This window comes from Mugil cephalus, chromosome 6 (genome assembly GCF_022458985.1).
Source record: "Mugil cephalus isolate CIBA_MC_2020 chromosome 6, CIBA_Mcephalus_1.1, whole genome shotgun sequence".
NCBI classification, from domain to species: domain Eukaryota; kingdom Metazoa; phylum Chordata; class Actinopteri; order Mugiliformes; family Mugilidae; genus Mugil; species Mugil cephalus.
The window spans coordinates 20705347-20720114 of NC_061775.1; the positions used below are offsets into that span (position 1 = coordinate 20705347).

The window sequence follows — 14768 nt, forward strand, 5'->3', positions numbered from 1 at the left end:
ACTTTTTGCTTTTTTTTTTTTTTAATTAGCCAAGGGTTAGATGGAGTTAAGCAGACTACTGCCAAGATTAATTAATTCTTTTGAGCTGTATTCCATCTCATCGTTCAGTTGTATGTTTGTACTTCAAAGATTTAATTGCAAACTACAACTGTTTAGTAAGTTAAAGTTTTGCTGACAGCTTGAAGTGGCAATGAGGTCTTAAGGTTTTTTGGGAGGTGTTAAAAAAGTCTTAAAACGTATTGAAATTAACTTTAGGATTCCTGCATATATCCTGAGGTTGATTTTGTAGCTTTCTGTGATGTTATATTAGAGGCTAAGTTGTGGCAGCAGGTAAAAGCTCTGTCTCATGCTAATACTATCTATGCTATGGTATCTATGCTAATGCTATGCTATTAATGCAGAATTAAAACTTGGATTTGGATGATAAAACAGTCATGCCAGTTTCAGGTCACATTGGACCAGTTATCCAATTATCAATACAATTCTTGCCAACGTCCCATCTACATCTAAACCATTACCATGTGACTCTTTCCCATTATTACCTTCCTCCTGGCAGCATCTGTAATTACTAGAAGAGACTGAAGTACTACAGTATGTGTGCTGTGAAGTGAGTCTATAAATATACTATTCCTCTTTATTGACTGACAGTTGTTCAGTTCAGCAATTTGCAACCTTTTCTTGGTTCAATTCCATATGAGCTTGAAAAAATATCAGGAATCAGTATTAGTATACTGACAAATGTTTTTCTTTGTCTTACTCTTAGGTAAGTATAAAATCATTATATACATTTTATGACAGTGAAATATAGAAAAAATACTTTTGGAAATGAAAATCAACATGTGAATCTCTACACGTTTCTCCTCAAGTCAGAATCTCCTCCTTTCTTTTTATGTGCGCGTTACATAGTGGAGTGTGACCTCTTTCTTACATTCCAGGTGTCATGGCAGGTGCAGAAGTAACTTAGTGATGATGAAGATCAGGTCTTACTAAATACTTCCTTTCCTCTTCAGGGTCCGGTAGGCCTGATTGGAATAGGTGGGGTGATTGGAGTTCCTGGTGAAAAGGTAAGGAGTGTGTTTCTCCATCATTAGGCTGTCAAACATCATCAGCTGCTGCACCACTGTAATTAAACCTGTGTTAAGCAGTCAAGGCTTAAGGCCCCGGAGGCACCGGAAAACATCACTGTACAAAAACTCTCATGTCCACATAAATGTCAATTTTGTCGAATCATGGCACCATGACTGCCTCCCCCTCTTCACATCTCTGCTGATGTAGGTAATTCAAGAGAAAATTTCAACGAAGCAGCTGACCAACCTCTATAAACATTATACGGCTTATTCACATGCAGATGCACTCAGATTAAATTCTTTATTTATTCTTAGACTTAGACAGACTTCAGTGATCCACGAGGGAAATTACTTTTTCACCGTAGCTTGGTTGCACATAAAACACTCATAAAAACCACAAGAAAGATAAAATAAGATTAGATTAAAGTAAAATAAAAATAAACAGTGTAATCAAAATAAATAAAAATACAGAATTAGCATTATGAACAAATATACAAGAAGTAGTTGGAGTGTGTCCGCCCATAGAGTCTGAAGCTGGGCACAGATGTACCGGGTCCTATGAACCAGATCTCCAAAGCACTTCTCATAACACACTCCCTCTGGGTCCCATCAAGCACGCACACAGTCCATCGATCCTGCTCCAACTCCAGCCTGGCAACCCCAGCACTTCTTCTGAAGTTCAGCGGGAATCTCAGGCCTCACTCCGGGCAGCTCAGCGGAAACGGACAGCACTAGCAACTGATTGCAGGAATAAACCACTGGACACAACGGCTGCTGCGTTGAACTCCATAGCCAATGACACAAAACAAAATCCTCCTCCAGCTATACTCTGACAACATCAAATTCTATTTACATTATTTATATATATATTAATTCAGTGCCATCCCCTGATTCTAGTGTTTCCAATACAGTTCAGTCGATACAGTCAGAGAGGATTAATGCGTCAGTCACACAATTGTTAGAAGGATTCAGTAAAGACATAGACATTTTTACTGCTCACCCAAGGTTACCTTTGCCTTTAACACACTGTGCAGTACGCCACCGAAGGGGTTTCAAAGTACCTGCTTGTTGTAAACTCCACTCAGCCAGCTGTCACTCTAACCTTCTGCATTTAAGAAGCTGCTCTCCAGTTACTTGGCTTTTATTAGAAAAAGCATATGTGAAGCTGCACTGGGTTTCTCGGTGTGGAGGTTTGAGGTCACATTTTAATGATCAGCTCTCTGTCTCTCTTTCTGTTTTACTGTCCTTCTCCAGGGCGACCGGGGACCACCGGGTCCAACGGGTCCAGCTGGGGAGAAGGGGCCGAGGGTAAGCACAGAAGTGTTGGTAAACCTCAGCGCCACCACAGTGTCCACTGAAAGAAATTCCCCAAGAAATACACAATATTACAACGCTTCCATTCAGAGTGTGAATGTGGCGTTAAGTAAACTAATGTCTAGGGATAATGAATGTAAACCTCTGAGCAACTTTTGCTATGTATTATTGCAGATATTATTTGTAGTTGTATGATTTAGTTCATGGAAATTAAAGCAAAGGCACTAGAGGCCTCTAGACTCCTGAATGTTATAACTTTTGTAAAATCTTTGCAAAATTCAGTCAGATTAGATTTTCCGCAGTTGCTGAGAATTGGAATTCAAAAACCTTTCTTGGATTACTCAGTGTTTCATCAATTGAGATGTTTAACAGGAACAGGAAAAGCCCATCAGTCAAGTCTTAGAGCCGGGATGAATAAGATCATGTGTGATCATGTATCTATATCCCCTACAAACTCTACAAAGTGTAGTATCAAACTTACCTGTGTATGCATATTTGTAAGTTAATAGGTATAGGTTAAAATATTATTGTACTTTCTTCTGTGAAACATGTGCTTGCATAAGCATCATTTTTGACAGTGTTAATTCTCCGGAGAAAAAAAAATGCTGCCGTCCAGTTCAGCCGTGTTTCCGCTGTCTGCTGTAGTGATGTAGTGCTGCGTGAGTCTTAGAGAGAGGCTGGCTTGGATCACTCACTGTCCCAGAGCCTTGGATTAATTCCATGTCTGTGGATCTGGGCTTCATTCCTGACCTAACTGGCTGACAGAGTGGCAAGCAGGCTGACTGATTGGCTGGCTAGAGGAGAGGATGACTAATTTGGTGGCTGGCTAAATAGTAAGATGATTGAATCGCTGCCAGTGTGTGTGTCTGACTGAAAGAGAGAGAGAGAGAGAGAGAGAGAGAGAAGCAGAGCTCTAATGTAGCCACTTTAGGGAGGAGTGTCAGTTTAATGTGAATACTTTGTTCTGTTGCATCACAGATTACAATGATCAGATCCTGAAGTTCTGTTTCTGTTTAAAGATGGTTTTCAGGGATTAGCATTTTCTGACTTTCTTTGTTACTGTGCTATGGCTCCTATATAGACTAATATAGGAGTAGAATGGAAAGAGAGGTGGCCAAAACCCAGCTTTTTTCTTGAAGGCTTGGGGCACAATTCTAATATAAAACACAACTCTACAAGACACTTCAAATACTTTCTAGTTGCATTTTTTTTTTTTTTTACCTTGCAGTCTTGCACTGCTGCTGCACTGATGTTCCACATTAGTCACGATTAAATCCAGAAGTACTGATGCAGCATGGTTTGGTCATTTGAAAAAAAGAACCCATTTTGCTTTGTTTCATGTGTTACAGATAGCGGTAAACATTGACAATATTTTTTTGTCATTTTTGGTATAAGGGTTATCCAGGGTTGCCAGGAGGTCCAGGGGACATCGGCCTTCAAGGAGCACCTGTAAGTGTTGTTGTACCCTCGTTGCCACCAGTTCATAACAAATAATAGTTCTTCTTTGCACTGAGATGAAACGACCTGTAACTATAGTTTAAGCATGAGTTGAAAAGACACACACTTACCCCTTTGATAATCGTTTTTTATTGTCTTCTCTGTTGAATCTTTGCTCACTCTGCATTTTAGAATGAGTCATACATGCACATTCATCTTCAGTGTCTTGGCTAGATATTACAAATTGAAAAATTAATTTGAAACTGGCCCTGAAACTGAGAAAGAGGATTTTTTTGTAAACACTAAACCTCACATCGTATTCAGTTGTCCTGTTTTCCTCTATTAAGCTAGACTTCTGTGAGCAGTGTGTCTCTATTCTTGATGGATCCTTCGAGTACTTTAGGTCACATGACTGGTCATGATGTGTGTTCACGCACAGTGAGGTTAGGCCATGTTTATCATTCATTAATTATCTGTTACTGCTTATCTTCTGGAGGGTTGTGGGGGGCTAGAGCCTATTCCAGTTATCATTGGGTGGGAGGCGGGGTAAACCCAGGACAGGTCTCCAGTCGCAGGCCTAACACAGAGAGACAGACAACCATTCACACTCACACCTACTGCCAATTTAGAATCACGGCTGATGGATTCAAACAAGAACCTTCTTAGTTTTGTTTAAATATTCTAACTGTTTGATATAGAGTGATATATCAAACTGTTCCTAATCTTGATTCCCTCTTTCTTTTGCCGTCTGTCTTGTATTCATTTTCTTTTTTTCTCCCAGGGTCCACAGGGACAGAGGGGTGGACCGGGCATTGCTGGGCCAAAGGGTAGAATGGTAAGAGCTGTCTCTGCTATTGAGCATCATTTCTACCAGTCCCACAAAGGCTTCATTTATCAGACCTTTGGTCTGTTTCACATCATGACTCCATTCCCATAAACCAGAGATTAAAGCAATTAAAAGACACATGTCTGTGTTTCCACTTGGCCTGAGGCTCTTTATAGATGCAGTTACAACTGTTTCATGAGCTCTAAGAATCCCTTATAATGTCAAATGGATGATGTGGGGTGATACTGGTGGGACACCGTGTGGCTAAGAGGAGAATGACACCACCACCTGAACATAACAGGTTTAATTATAATTATGATTTAATCATTAATAATCAGACAATGGAAAAGCAGCAGCACCCTAGATTTGTCATCATCAGATTTGTTTTGATTTTTGTTGCTAAAATATGAAATCCATTTCGTATTGACTGATGATACAATACAACGTTAATCTGTTAAAGTAACAGTACTGGCAGGCAGAGATCCCTATTTGAGTGTCTATGTGTCCATTTCAGGTCATTCAAGACAACGGATGAGAAGCACTAATAAGTCAGTCAAGTAATAACTTACTACTGCTCTGCTTCTCACACACCATCACTAATCTGTAATCATCTCCTATTATCATCCGTTACTTTACGTTTCTCCAGCTCAACATTTTGTCAAAAACAAAAAAAACACATGGCAGCAGTTAATGTGGTCTGACTTTGTTGTTTACTGTAATCCACATGTGTCAGTTTGTGGTTGCATTTCCTTTCTTGCTGAGGTAAGACATACGGTAGTTATCCCTAAATCCCCCCTCGTTCCTCATCCATGCTTTGCCTCGATTGTCGAGGCGTATGAGCTGCCATGGGCCAGTGGAAACTGCAAAAACTAATCATTTGAACCAAAGTCTCATAATCCCATTTTAGCTGGTATTGCAGGGAATGTCAGAAGTAGGTAGGCGTATCTCCTAATCCTGTTTTATTCATAAAGAGATTAAGTTCCAAATACAACACCAGATTTATGACCTGGAGCTGAATTATGTGTGAGTGTTGCTGGTATTTACTGGCATTAGTTGTCATTGTGGAAAGACAGGTAGCGTGTCCTTTGATTATATTTAACCCGTGTAGTCTTTCACGAGTGTCATTGTTTTTAGATGAGTTTTGGTTTGATCTATTTTGAAGCAAGTTCACAGTGAAATGTCTTAACAACATAAAAATGGCAACTTTATCCTGAATTATTGTTTGATTTGATTCTTTGCCCTCTTTTTTTGTCCTGGGGGAAGCAACATTGCTTTCACAGCCAGCATCTGGTGAGAGTGAAATGGACCATGCAGCTGATACTTGATATTGACATTTAAAATGAGTGATCACAGTACAGTGGATAAGGTCATCTTATTGGAAATACTCTGTTTATTGAATACACACACAAACACGATGTTGCCTTTTCAAGAGTCATTCTTTGGAGTCAGTTTTGGAAAAGCTGACGTACCCAATGATGAACTGAACATTCTCAGCCGGTGACCAGAAGTTCTTATAAATCTATTAGTTACCACAAGTTACAGTGGCATTGTTCATCTTAAAAGTATGGCAGAAGTTAATGCCACAATGACCTTTAAATCAAAATCGGACAAAGGAACAAATAGAAAGATAAAGACTTCTTTGTCTGGAAGCTCAAAGGGAGCGGAGTGACACAAGAGGCATGGTGGTCTGACTGAGGGAGCTGACCAGTCATCAGAGGAAGATATATAAAAGAGGAAAGATGAGATGGAAACCACTGACTGAAAATGAAAAAGCCCTGAAGACAAGTAGATGAGGAGGGAAAGGGGAGGGTGTGCATCAGTTTTTACAGATCTTTATCACAGATTGTCTGTGGGGGTGGTAGACTGCATCATCAGGACGGAAAAATCCTCAAGCAGGAAAGGACACAGACTAATTAACTTGTTGTTTTTCATTGCCATATTTAATGAAACAAATGTACTGCTCATTCTATGTTGTTCAGAGGTGTGTTGTTATGTTGCTGTTGAACAGGGACCGCGGGGTCCAGATGGCCCTTTGGGAGAACCAGGTCCTGAGGGCACCAAGGTAAACATTCACATCATTTTGTGGAAAATATTATGTGTCTATGAGTATAGAATAAATACAGTCATTTTGCATGAAATAAGTTCCTTTCCATGTATATTAGCTATGGTATTACCTACTCAACTCTATAATGTGCTGTATTGAAATGTACTGATATTCTTTGCAGGGTGATAAGGGTGAGACTGGACTAAATGGAGAGCCAGGATTCATAGTAAGTAGTCTTATAATACAGCCCATTTATAATTCAGATGCTTTAACTGTTTTATGTCTAACACATACCTGTTCTGGATGAATGCTTTAGGTTCTGATACGAAGGAACATTTATATGCAACCTCATTTATCCCAAGCCAAAAATAGTCTCTCATAAAAAGGCATCATCCAGCTGCAGGACGTTAACAAGTACATATATCCACTTTGAACATGCATCGCTTTCACTTCATGGAAAAGTAATTCCCGCATGTGATTTCAAACATCATGCCAGCAACCCTCTGGCCTCTGTAAAAGCTTGGTCTTTAATCAGTTTTTATTTGCACCAGAGGCCTTTATCTTCCGTTTCAGGTTAAACCCAAACGCAAGCAATGCAAATGCATCCGTAAGGATTACTGAAGGAAAGGAAAGGAAACCAGAGCTAAATAAGGAATAGCAGGATGCAAGTGTTTAACTGACATAGCTGAGTGAAATGGAGTCTGCAGATGTGTTTTAATTGAGAGGGTTTGGCATCACCTCTCTAGACGCAATCATTTTGGGGGCTGTAATGTGAATTTAACTGTGTGCTGTTGTGTTTATGTGATGCCAAGTTAGGTTGACTAGTTGACTGGTTGAAGGAAAAGGACATGTGCTATTGATGTACCCTGGTGTTGTAATGTGAAGATTTAAAAATGTCTTGTTATGTAAGGGATACTATTTAACTGCCACTTTTTTATATTTTGAAATCGATTGTTAAAGCATTGATTTGGCTGTGTAATGTTTTCTCCTGGCTCAGTGTTGCTAACAAACAGTCTAATCGTAACTAATCCACAAAACTCCACAAAGTTATTCTTACTATTCTTGACTGACAAATTAAAGTGACACCTACAAAACATGAGATGAAAATACTCCCCAAGTCTGGTGAATGCACTCATTGAAAGTCCTTGTTAGTGCATCTATTGCATGTCAGTCGTTGGTGCCATGGTTATGTCAATCAGTGTGATTTGACTTAACTTCAGTAATTTGTAACCAATACATTGAACCTTTTTAAACTGAATTGCAATCACTCAAACTATGAGTTTATTACATAATATTGATCTCATAGATCTGCACCCTGCCTTTTGTCACGTACAGCATGTGTTCTCTAATACTGTATCACTAGATGCAAAATTAGCCTTTCTATTAACATTTATAATGGTTGCGTGTTGTAATCATCTCAGACAATACACATATTTGTTACCATCATTGTTATCAGGAGTAGAGGAGTATTGTGTGTTCAGTATTCTCCTCATAAATATGTAAATAAGTTGGGTTGGTTTGCGTGTTGGTTATTGAAGAACTGTTTTTTCTCTTTCAAGGGCAAGCCTGGCAGTCCCGGAGAGAGAGGCCCTCCTGGAAAGCCTGTGAGTAATGTTTAAACTTTGGTTTAAATTATCAACTTTGTTTCACCAAAAAGCATCACTTTGGCATGCAAAAACAAAACAAAACAAACAAACAAACAAAAAACAGACTTGTAAAAGATTTCCACATCCTTTTTCCAACTGAATATATATAATATAAACTAATAAAGTTACCCAAGAGGAAGTTGTCATGCATAAAAGAAAAAAATGAGTGGTGCTTTGAGCCTTTTTTTTCATCTAATGTGAGAAATAAATTCAGTTTATGATTTTAATATTGATGAGCACATAGTAAATCCTCAAATCTTTTGTGTATAATTTGAAAACAGTTCACTGTGAGTTTAGAGTCAGTAATAACATAACACGTTTTTTACGCCTTTCTGTGAGGTGCTAGTGTACTCTAGATGCATGCTTTCATGGTATAAAACTGTAAATTGGCTGTGGGTGTGAGTTAGTGCATCATTCTGTGTGTGACATACCCTCCGGTCCTCCACGTTCCTCAAACACGGATAGATAATAGAAATTAAATTATTATTATTTTAGTCTGTATTTTTTTCTACGTATATGTTTGTCTACCTATTTGTCAATATATATGCGTGTGCCAATATCCATCTATCTTGCTGGTAGTGGTGGATGATATTGGCTAGAGGATTTATAGGTCAGAGTCCACTTAAGACTTTAATAACCTCATAGATTAAATTTTGTCTTTTAGCAGCAAATAATAATAATAATAATAATAATGATAATGATGAGGATGTTAATAATAAAAACAACAGCTCTCCCTGACTGCAGTGTCATGTTTTCGTGCCACTACATAGACAGACTTTTGGCAGCTTTGATTTTCTGTTTTGGCTGCAAATTATTTTTGTTTTGTTTTTCCGCCGTCTCTGCCATTAAGAATATGATGGATTGTGGTTGTGAAACGCTTTTGAGCAGTGAATGGATAAAATAACTGATGCTGCACAGATGGTAGCGACATGCAAACAAAAACAGATTAAACCTAGATTCAAAAGCTGATCCACATGGGTCATCCAATATTCATGTGCTGATCCCTTCAGCATATCCATGGTAGTTTCTACTACTAAGTCTGGATTTACAGATGATCTCTCACATGCATGCTTACACAGTGTTGGACTTTCACACAGTTGTTTGGCTTGTCTTGTTCTCCACTGACAAATGAGCTTCTTTCCACTTTCAGTCACCATGTATCGGCTAACTATTTGATGTTTCAAGATTGCTGGTAATTACTCTCAACAGACGCACAAAGACACGCGCAGGCCTGTGTTCTTGCTCTCAGGCACAAACATTTACAGTGCATCCATGCTCTCTTTGGACATGACAACATGCACCTTGGACTAGTTGTGACCTGTTTGTGATTCGCTGAGGTCTTTTGCATTAGTTTATTCTGAAGTACGTTTCTGAGTTTTTGATCTTAATCCTTAGAGCAGCTGTTGATTCTCTGTTGCTGGCTGATGTTAAATGAAGAGCATCTGCACAAACGCAGAACTTGCCCATTGAAATCAAAGACAGAGAAAGCCACTCTATGTTTTGTAAATACTGCATATTTGGTTGCTGAAGGCAGCAACTTTTCCACTGTCCATTCTGGCCTCATAGTGCCATCTTGTGTCCAATAAAATCTCCCTCAAACCTGATCATGCCTCGTGTGACAACAATATTATCCCTGATCTTGGAACCCATTAAGCTTAATACAGCAGACAATAGAGTTTTTACACAGCGTTTTTTCTCCTTTTTGTTCTGATCTGCCTGTAAGAGCTAGAGACACTTAAATACTAATTTCTTATCTTTTGTGTGGTGTCTGTGAATAGAAGCAACACTTGTTTGAGCTTCAGTCATCATAAGCGTGTGTGTATATATATATATATATATATATATATATATATATATATATATATATATATATATATATATAAAACGTCCCTTTCACCCTCACGGGTTGGTATCTGTCATCCTCAAGATTGGGTTTTCTACCAGTGTCCTTGGAGTTTGAATGTCTGCACAGTATCTCAGCTGTTTGTAGGACTGTGCTCTTCTGGACTGAGGCTTCAGGTGTTGTTCCTGGGATCTGTTGGAGCCACTTTCCCAGTTTGGAGGCCACTTCCCCGACTGTTGCTACCACCATTGGGGACCACGTTTCGCCCTAACCTTCTACATCCATTCCAGCTGCTCTTTCAACCCTTGATACTTCTCAGCCTTTACATGTTACTTCTTTCTGATATTGGCCTCAGGTGGCATCACCACATGAATTAACACCACCCTCTCTTGCTCTTTGTCCACCACCAATATGTCTGGTTGGTTAGCCAGGAGCTGTCAGTCCACATGCTGAAGTCCCACAGAGCCTTGACTCTGTTGTTCTAAACCACCTTCTGTGGTGTGACCCATTGGTACTTCTGTTCAATACTGGGTACAGATGTTCCTGTACACTATCCTAGCCACTTGGTTGTGATTTGCACAGTGTGCCGACTGGCAGGCTGCGCCTAAGCTTTACCCAGGTGAAGTCAGTCTGCTGTTTGGAGTCTTGTCTAAACTTAGCACACATTGTTTGGATTACACCAAAGAGTCCTGACTTTGCAGAAAATCTAACGTGTTGGTCCTGCATCAAAGAGTTTTTATGTCCTGTTTGAAGGAATGCTGAAACACTAGACTCACTCATCATGTTTGTGGTTACACTGCTAGTAATGATCAAGCTTTTGATTGTGTTTCCAGGGTAAACCAGGAACGGCAGGGAGCACAGGGGAGAGGGGGCCCCAAGGTGGACCAGTAAGTATGACACCTTCTGACTGTAGTGTTATTGTGGTCGTTTCAGGAAGCTGCAAGCAAACCTCTTATTGTGAGAACTGGTCTGTTTTGAATCTGCCATGCCTGTGGTGGGGGAGAACACACAGAATCATAACTGCTTAGAAAGGTTTCATGAGACAGAAGCTGTCAGGAATGAATTATTTAAGTATCACTTAAGATGCTCATTATCAATGTTCATCTTTACCACAAATTAGTCTGTTTGAGTAAAAGTAATTATTTTTAAATTTGTGTCAGTGTATTGCTTTTGTTCCTACACATTCATCACACACACACCTGCCTTTTGCCTCCTGTCTTAGATTAGACTTCAAATTCTTGATTTTCCTGGAAACCAGCCAGCCCCTCGGGGACATAGAGAATGTAAAACAATCAGATCCAGATTTTTATTTGGGCGAGAGCTTCCAATAATGCCAGAGGCACAGTTTATGTTATGGGTCTCATCTTGTGTTTGGCTGGTCTTCAGTCTTATTTTCAACCGTTCCTTCCAACATTCTTTGCTCTCAGCTTTCTTTTTTCTACAGATTTAAACGTTTAATTGTGTGTTTGTCTTGTCATCATATGCCTGAATGGTCTATTTTGTCTATTCTAGTGAGAATATTGAGAGCACTGTATCTTTATATCAAGACATCATATGATGGTTATTTTTCTTTCAGGGACCCAAAGGACCTCCTGGAGAGGCGGGACCTGATGGGGAGCAAGGAACTGAAGTATTTCACATTAAATATTCAGAACTATATAACGATTCACCTTTAAGGGATAATAGATTGATAACCCGGTTACTACTCCTGTTCATTGCTCCTTCCAAATCTTTGTAGGGTGTGCCAGGTGTAGAGGGGGAACCAGGTGCCGTCGGAGAGCCAGGGTTAAAGGCCAGTACAACCTCACTACATTTGCTCAAAACAGCCTCTGCCATATTTGCCCTTAGTAAACTTATATTGATCAAGTTAGGTTCCTAGCACCCTGTGGTGATGTGGAAATCCATGGACTTGCTCAGCCAGTGTGTATATGACATAACTGTAGACTAAACTATAGTCAAATGCAGGATGCAATATTAATGTGCGTTCTCTCCTATAGGGTGACATTGGGCCTCCAGGGGCTGAAGGGGAGCAAGGACAGGACGGAATTCGAGTGAGTGACAGCAAACAATCCACTAATTCCTTCCTTTCCTGTGTTTGGGTAGACCTATCCCAGTTGTTACTTATACTCCCCCTCATTCTTCAGAATGATGCTGAATCCATTTACCAGAAAAAAAGAAGGATGAATTTGTTTTTGCTGGATGGACTAAACAAACAGACCTTGGACTGCTAGAGTCTCATCTTTCTACAGAATTAGATGGATCATTATTTAACAAGGTTACACAGACACAGTGCATTTTGTACTTGCTTCATCTGACTGGATAACCAAGGCTTTCCAAGGAATTCTGGAAAAGGAAAAAAATGGATCAGATGTGAAATTCATCTCTCTGACTGCATGTATAGTCTCATTAATACTCTGAAGAAAGAGTCTTGTTTTGGTCACTAAGAAAGTTCAAAGTTCATCTTTCAAGTTTCTCAATACATACATTTAGTTTGAGATAGTGTTACAAGATTGTTTTCCATACAACAATTGGTCTTTTTTTGGTGTTTTTTCAGCCAGTATTGAAGCTTTTGTTAATTACTCTTCTAAACCACTTGTTAGCAGTGTATTTATTACAAATTTAGCACACCTTGCATAACTACATGAACCCCCGTGGCACAAAGCGATTCAATACATTTGTTTTTCAGCAGTTTGTTAGACTGCACATGTGTTTGGAGATCTCAGACTGGCCGTCCGTCAATCAACTAAGTGTCAAATGCCATTGTGAGGAGAGATGATGGGCTTATACATGAATATTATTTTGAACAGCACATGATTTATTCACAACAGTCTTTACGATCTAGGTGGATCTGAAATGCTATTTTTAACTGACTGCTAATGCACAGGTGCAACAGAGCTCTCTTCTGACCACATGCAGCCATATATATATGTGGTTAGCTTTGAACCACAGAGGATAGTGACACATGGCTCCTCAGTCATGTGTTAGGTTTTCATACAGTGATATCAACAAAGAAGGTGTGAACAGTTTGTCACTTTCTACAAACTTTCTCAGTGAAGACATTTTGTTGTAAATTGTGTTAATAGGGTCCTCCTGGTCCTCCTGGTGAAGATGGCCCTCAGGGGAAAGACGGAGCTAAGGTGAACAGAAAACACAGCTTGTAGCTTTTTGTTAACTTATTCATATGCCTTTTTAACAAAACGTTAACCTAAATCATGAAAGGAATCTTTCCACAACACTCACACATCGCACTCTCTTTTACACTACACCTGAGTCTAATTCACATTCTAATATATAAAAGAAGTAAAAATCAAGCTCTTACTATATTTTGAATAGTGTGACACATTTTGTTTGTGTCCCTATCACACTGTCAGGGCGAACCTGGTGAGCGTGGCCCATTTGGGGAGCCTGGGGACAAAGGGAAAGAAGGAGACCCTGGGCCCCCAGGACCTCCTGGAGAACCTGGAAAACAGGGCTTCCGTGTAAGTTTGTTTGCCAGATAACAAAACAGTCTCATGTTGATGATTTCTTACTGTCTAGTTTACAATTTTAAATACCCATGTATCCCAGTAGGGGTCAGCCTTCTCTTCAACAAATACTCTTTATGGGGTCAGTAAAAGGTACCTTGTCATAGATTTTGGATGCTTAGTACTGCCCAATGGCTGTCAGTGTTCAGTGTTTTCTAAGTACTTTTTTGTTTTGGGATACAGATTCAGGTCTAGGCTTGTGTGAAGAGCAGCTAGAAGGTCACTGGTGTCACGAAAGAGAGACACTTCAGGGCACAGATAGAGAGCTCTGAGTGTGCAGAGTTGTTTAGTCCAGTTGTCCAAAAGGTTTACGCTGATAAATGTGAGTAAATTTTGAACAACATTAAAGACCTATGAGCTGTTAACATCGCAGTACAAATGGGCCAACTGATAAGGCCCGGAAAAGATCTTGCAGTGTCAGGATCTGCCGGTTCGTGTTATGAAGTCCTCAGCAGGAAACTTAAGAATGCGAGAAAGTCAGCGACAGAATCAGGATTCAAAATTCAGCACTTTACAGTTACAGTAATCAAATCCTTTCAGTATAAAATACATGTGTCTTGTCTTGTTTTGTTTTGTTGTTCAGGGGCCAGAAGGAAAACTGGGCCCTCCAGGGAATAGAGGACGTCATGGAAAGAAGGTGAGGACCTTGTTCATCATCACTTTTCAGGACAGTGTGTTCAACATTTTAAGAAAAAATATTAAAGACAAATTATTATTATTTGTTTTTTTCCTCCTGAAGAACTGTTCAATAGAAATGATGTTCAATCTTTTCAGGGAGAGAGGGGTCCTCCAGGTGTTGCTGGTGAGACTGGCGCAAGAGGAGACATTGGCCTACCGGGCGAAGTGGGGCTGAAAGGCGCCAGAGGAACTCGAGGCACACCTGTTAGTTCTCATTCTATATGTTGTTCCTCTCTCATAGTCTTGTCCCTGAATCAAATGAAAACGCAAAGACAAAGATGATTGTTGTCAAAGACTCAATGATTTCTGTGTTGTAATTGGTAACTGAAACATGGACACAGTCAAATCAGATTTAGTTCTTAAGTCTTGAAACTTTAAAACTGAAGCAA

General features: G+C 39.6%; 1 protein-coding gene across 1 annotated transcript in view; it reads left to right on the plus strand.

Moving 5' to 3' along the window:
- The window catches only part of LOC125009606 (collagen alpha-1(XXIV) chain), a 72948-nt gene that overhangs the window by 42027 nt on the left and 16153 nt on the right, over positions 1-14768 (plus strand). The window contains exons 25-39 of the mRNA XM_047587683.1: positions 1011-1064; positions 2322-2375; positions 3777-3830; positions 4600-4653; positions 6653-6706; positions 6870-6914; positions 8248-8292; positions 11011-11064; positions 11754-11807; positions 11916-11969; positions 12175-12228; positions 13261-13314; positions 13549-13656; positions 14285-14338; positions 14476-14583. Coding sequence (XP_047443639.1) covers positions 1011-1064; positions 2322-2375; positions 3777-3830; positions 4600-4653; positions 6653-6706; positions 6870-6914; positions 8248-8292; positions 11011-11064; positions 11754-11807; positions 11916-11969; positions 12175-12228; positions 13261-13314; positions 13549-13656; positions 14285-14338; positions 14476-14583 — 900 coding nt within the window. The remainder of the gene's footprint in view (positions 1-1010; positions 1065-2321; positions 2376-3776; positions 3831-4599; positions 4654-6652; positions 6707-6869; positions 6915-8247; positions 8293-11010; positions 11065-11753; positions 11808-11915; positions 11970-12174; positions 12229-13260; positions 13315-13548; positions 13657-14284; positions 14339-14475; positions 14584-14768) is intronic.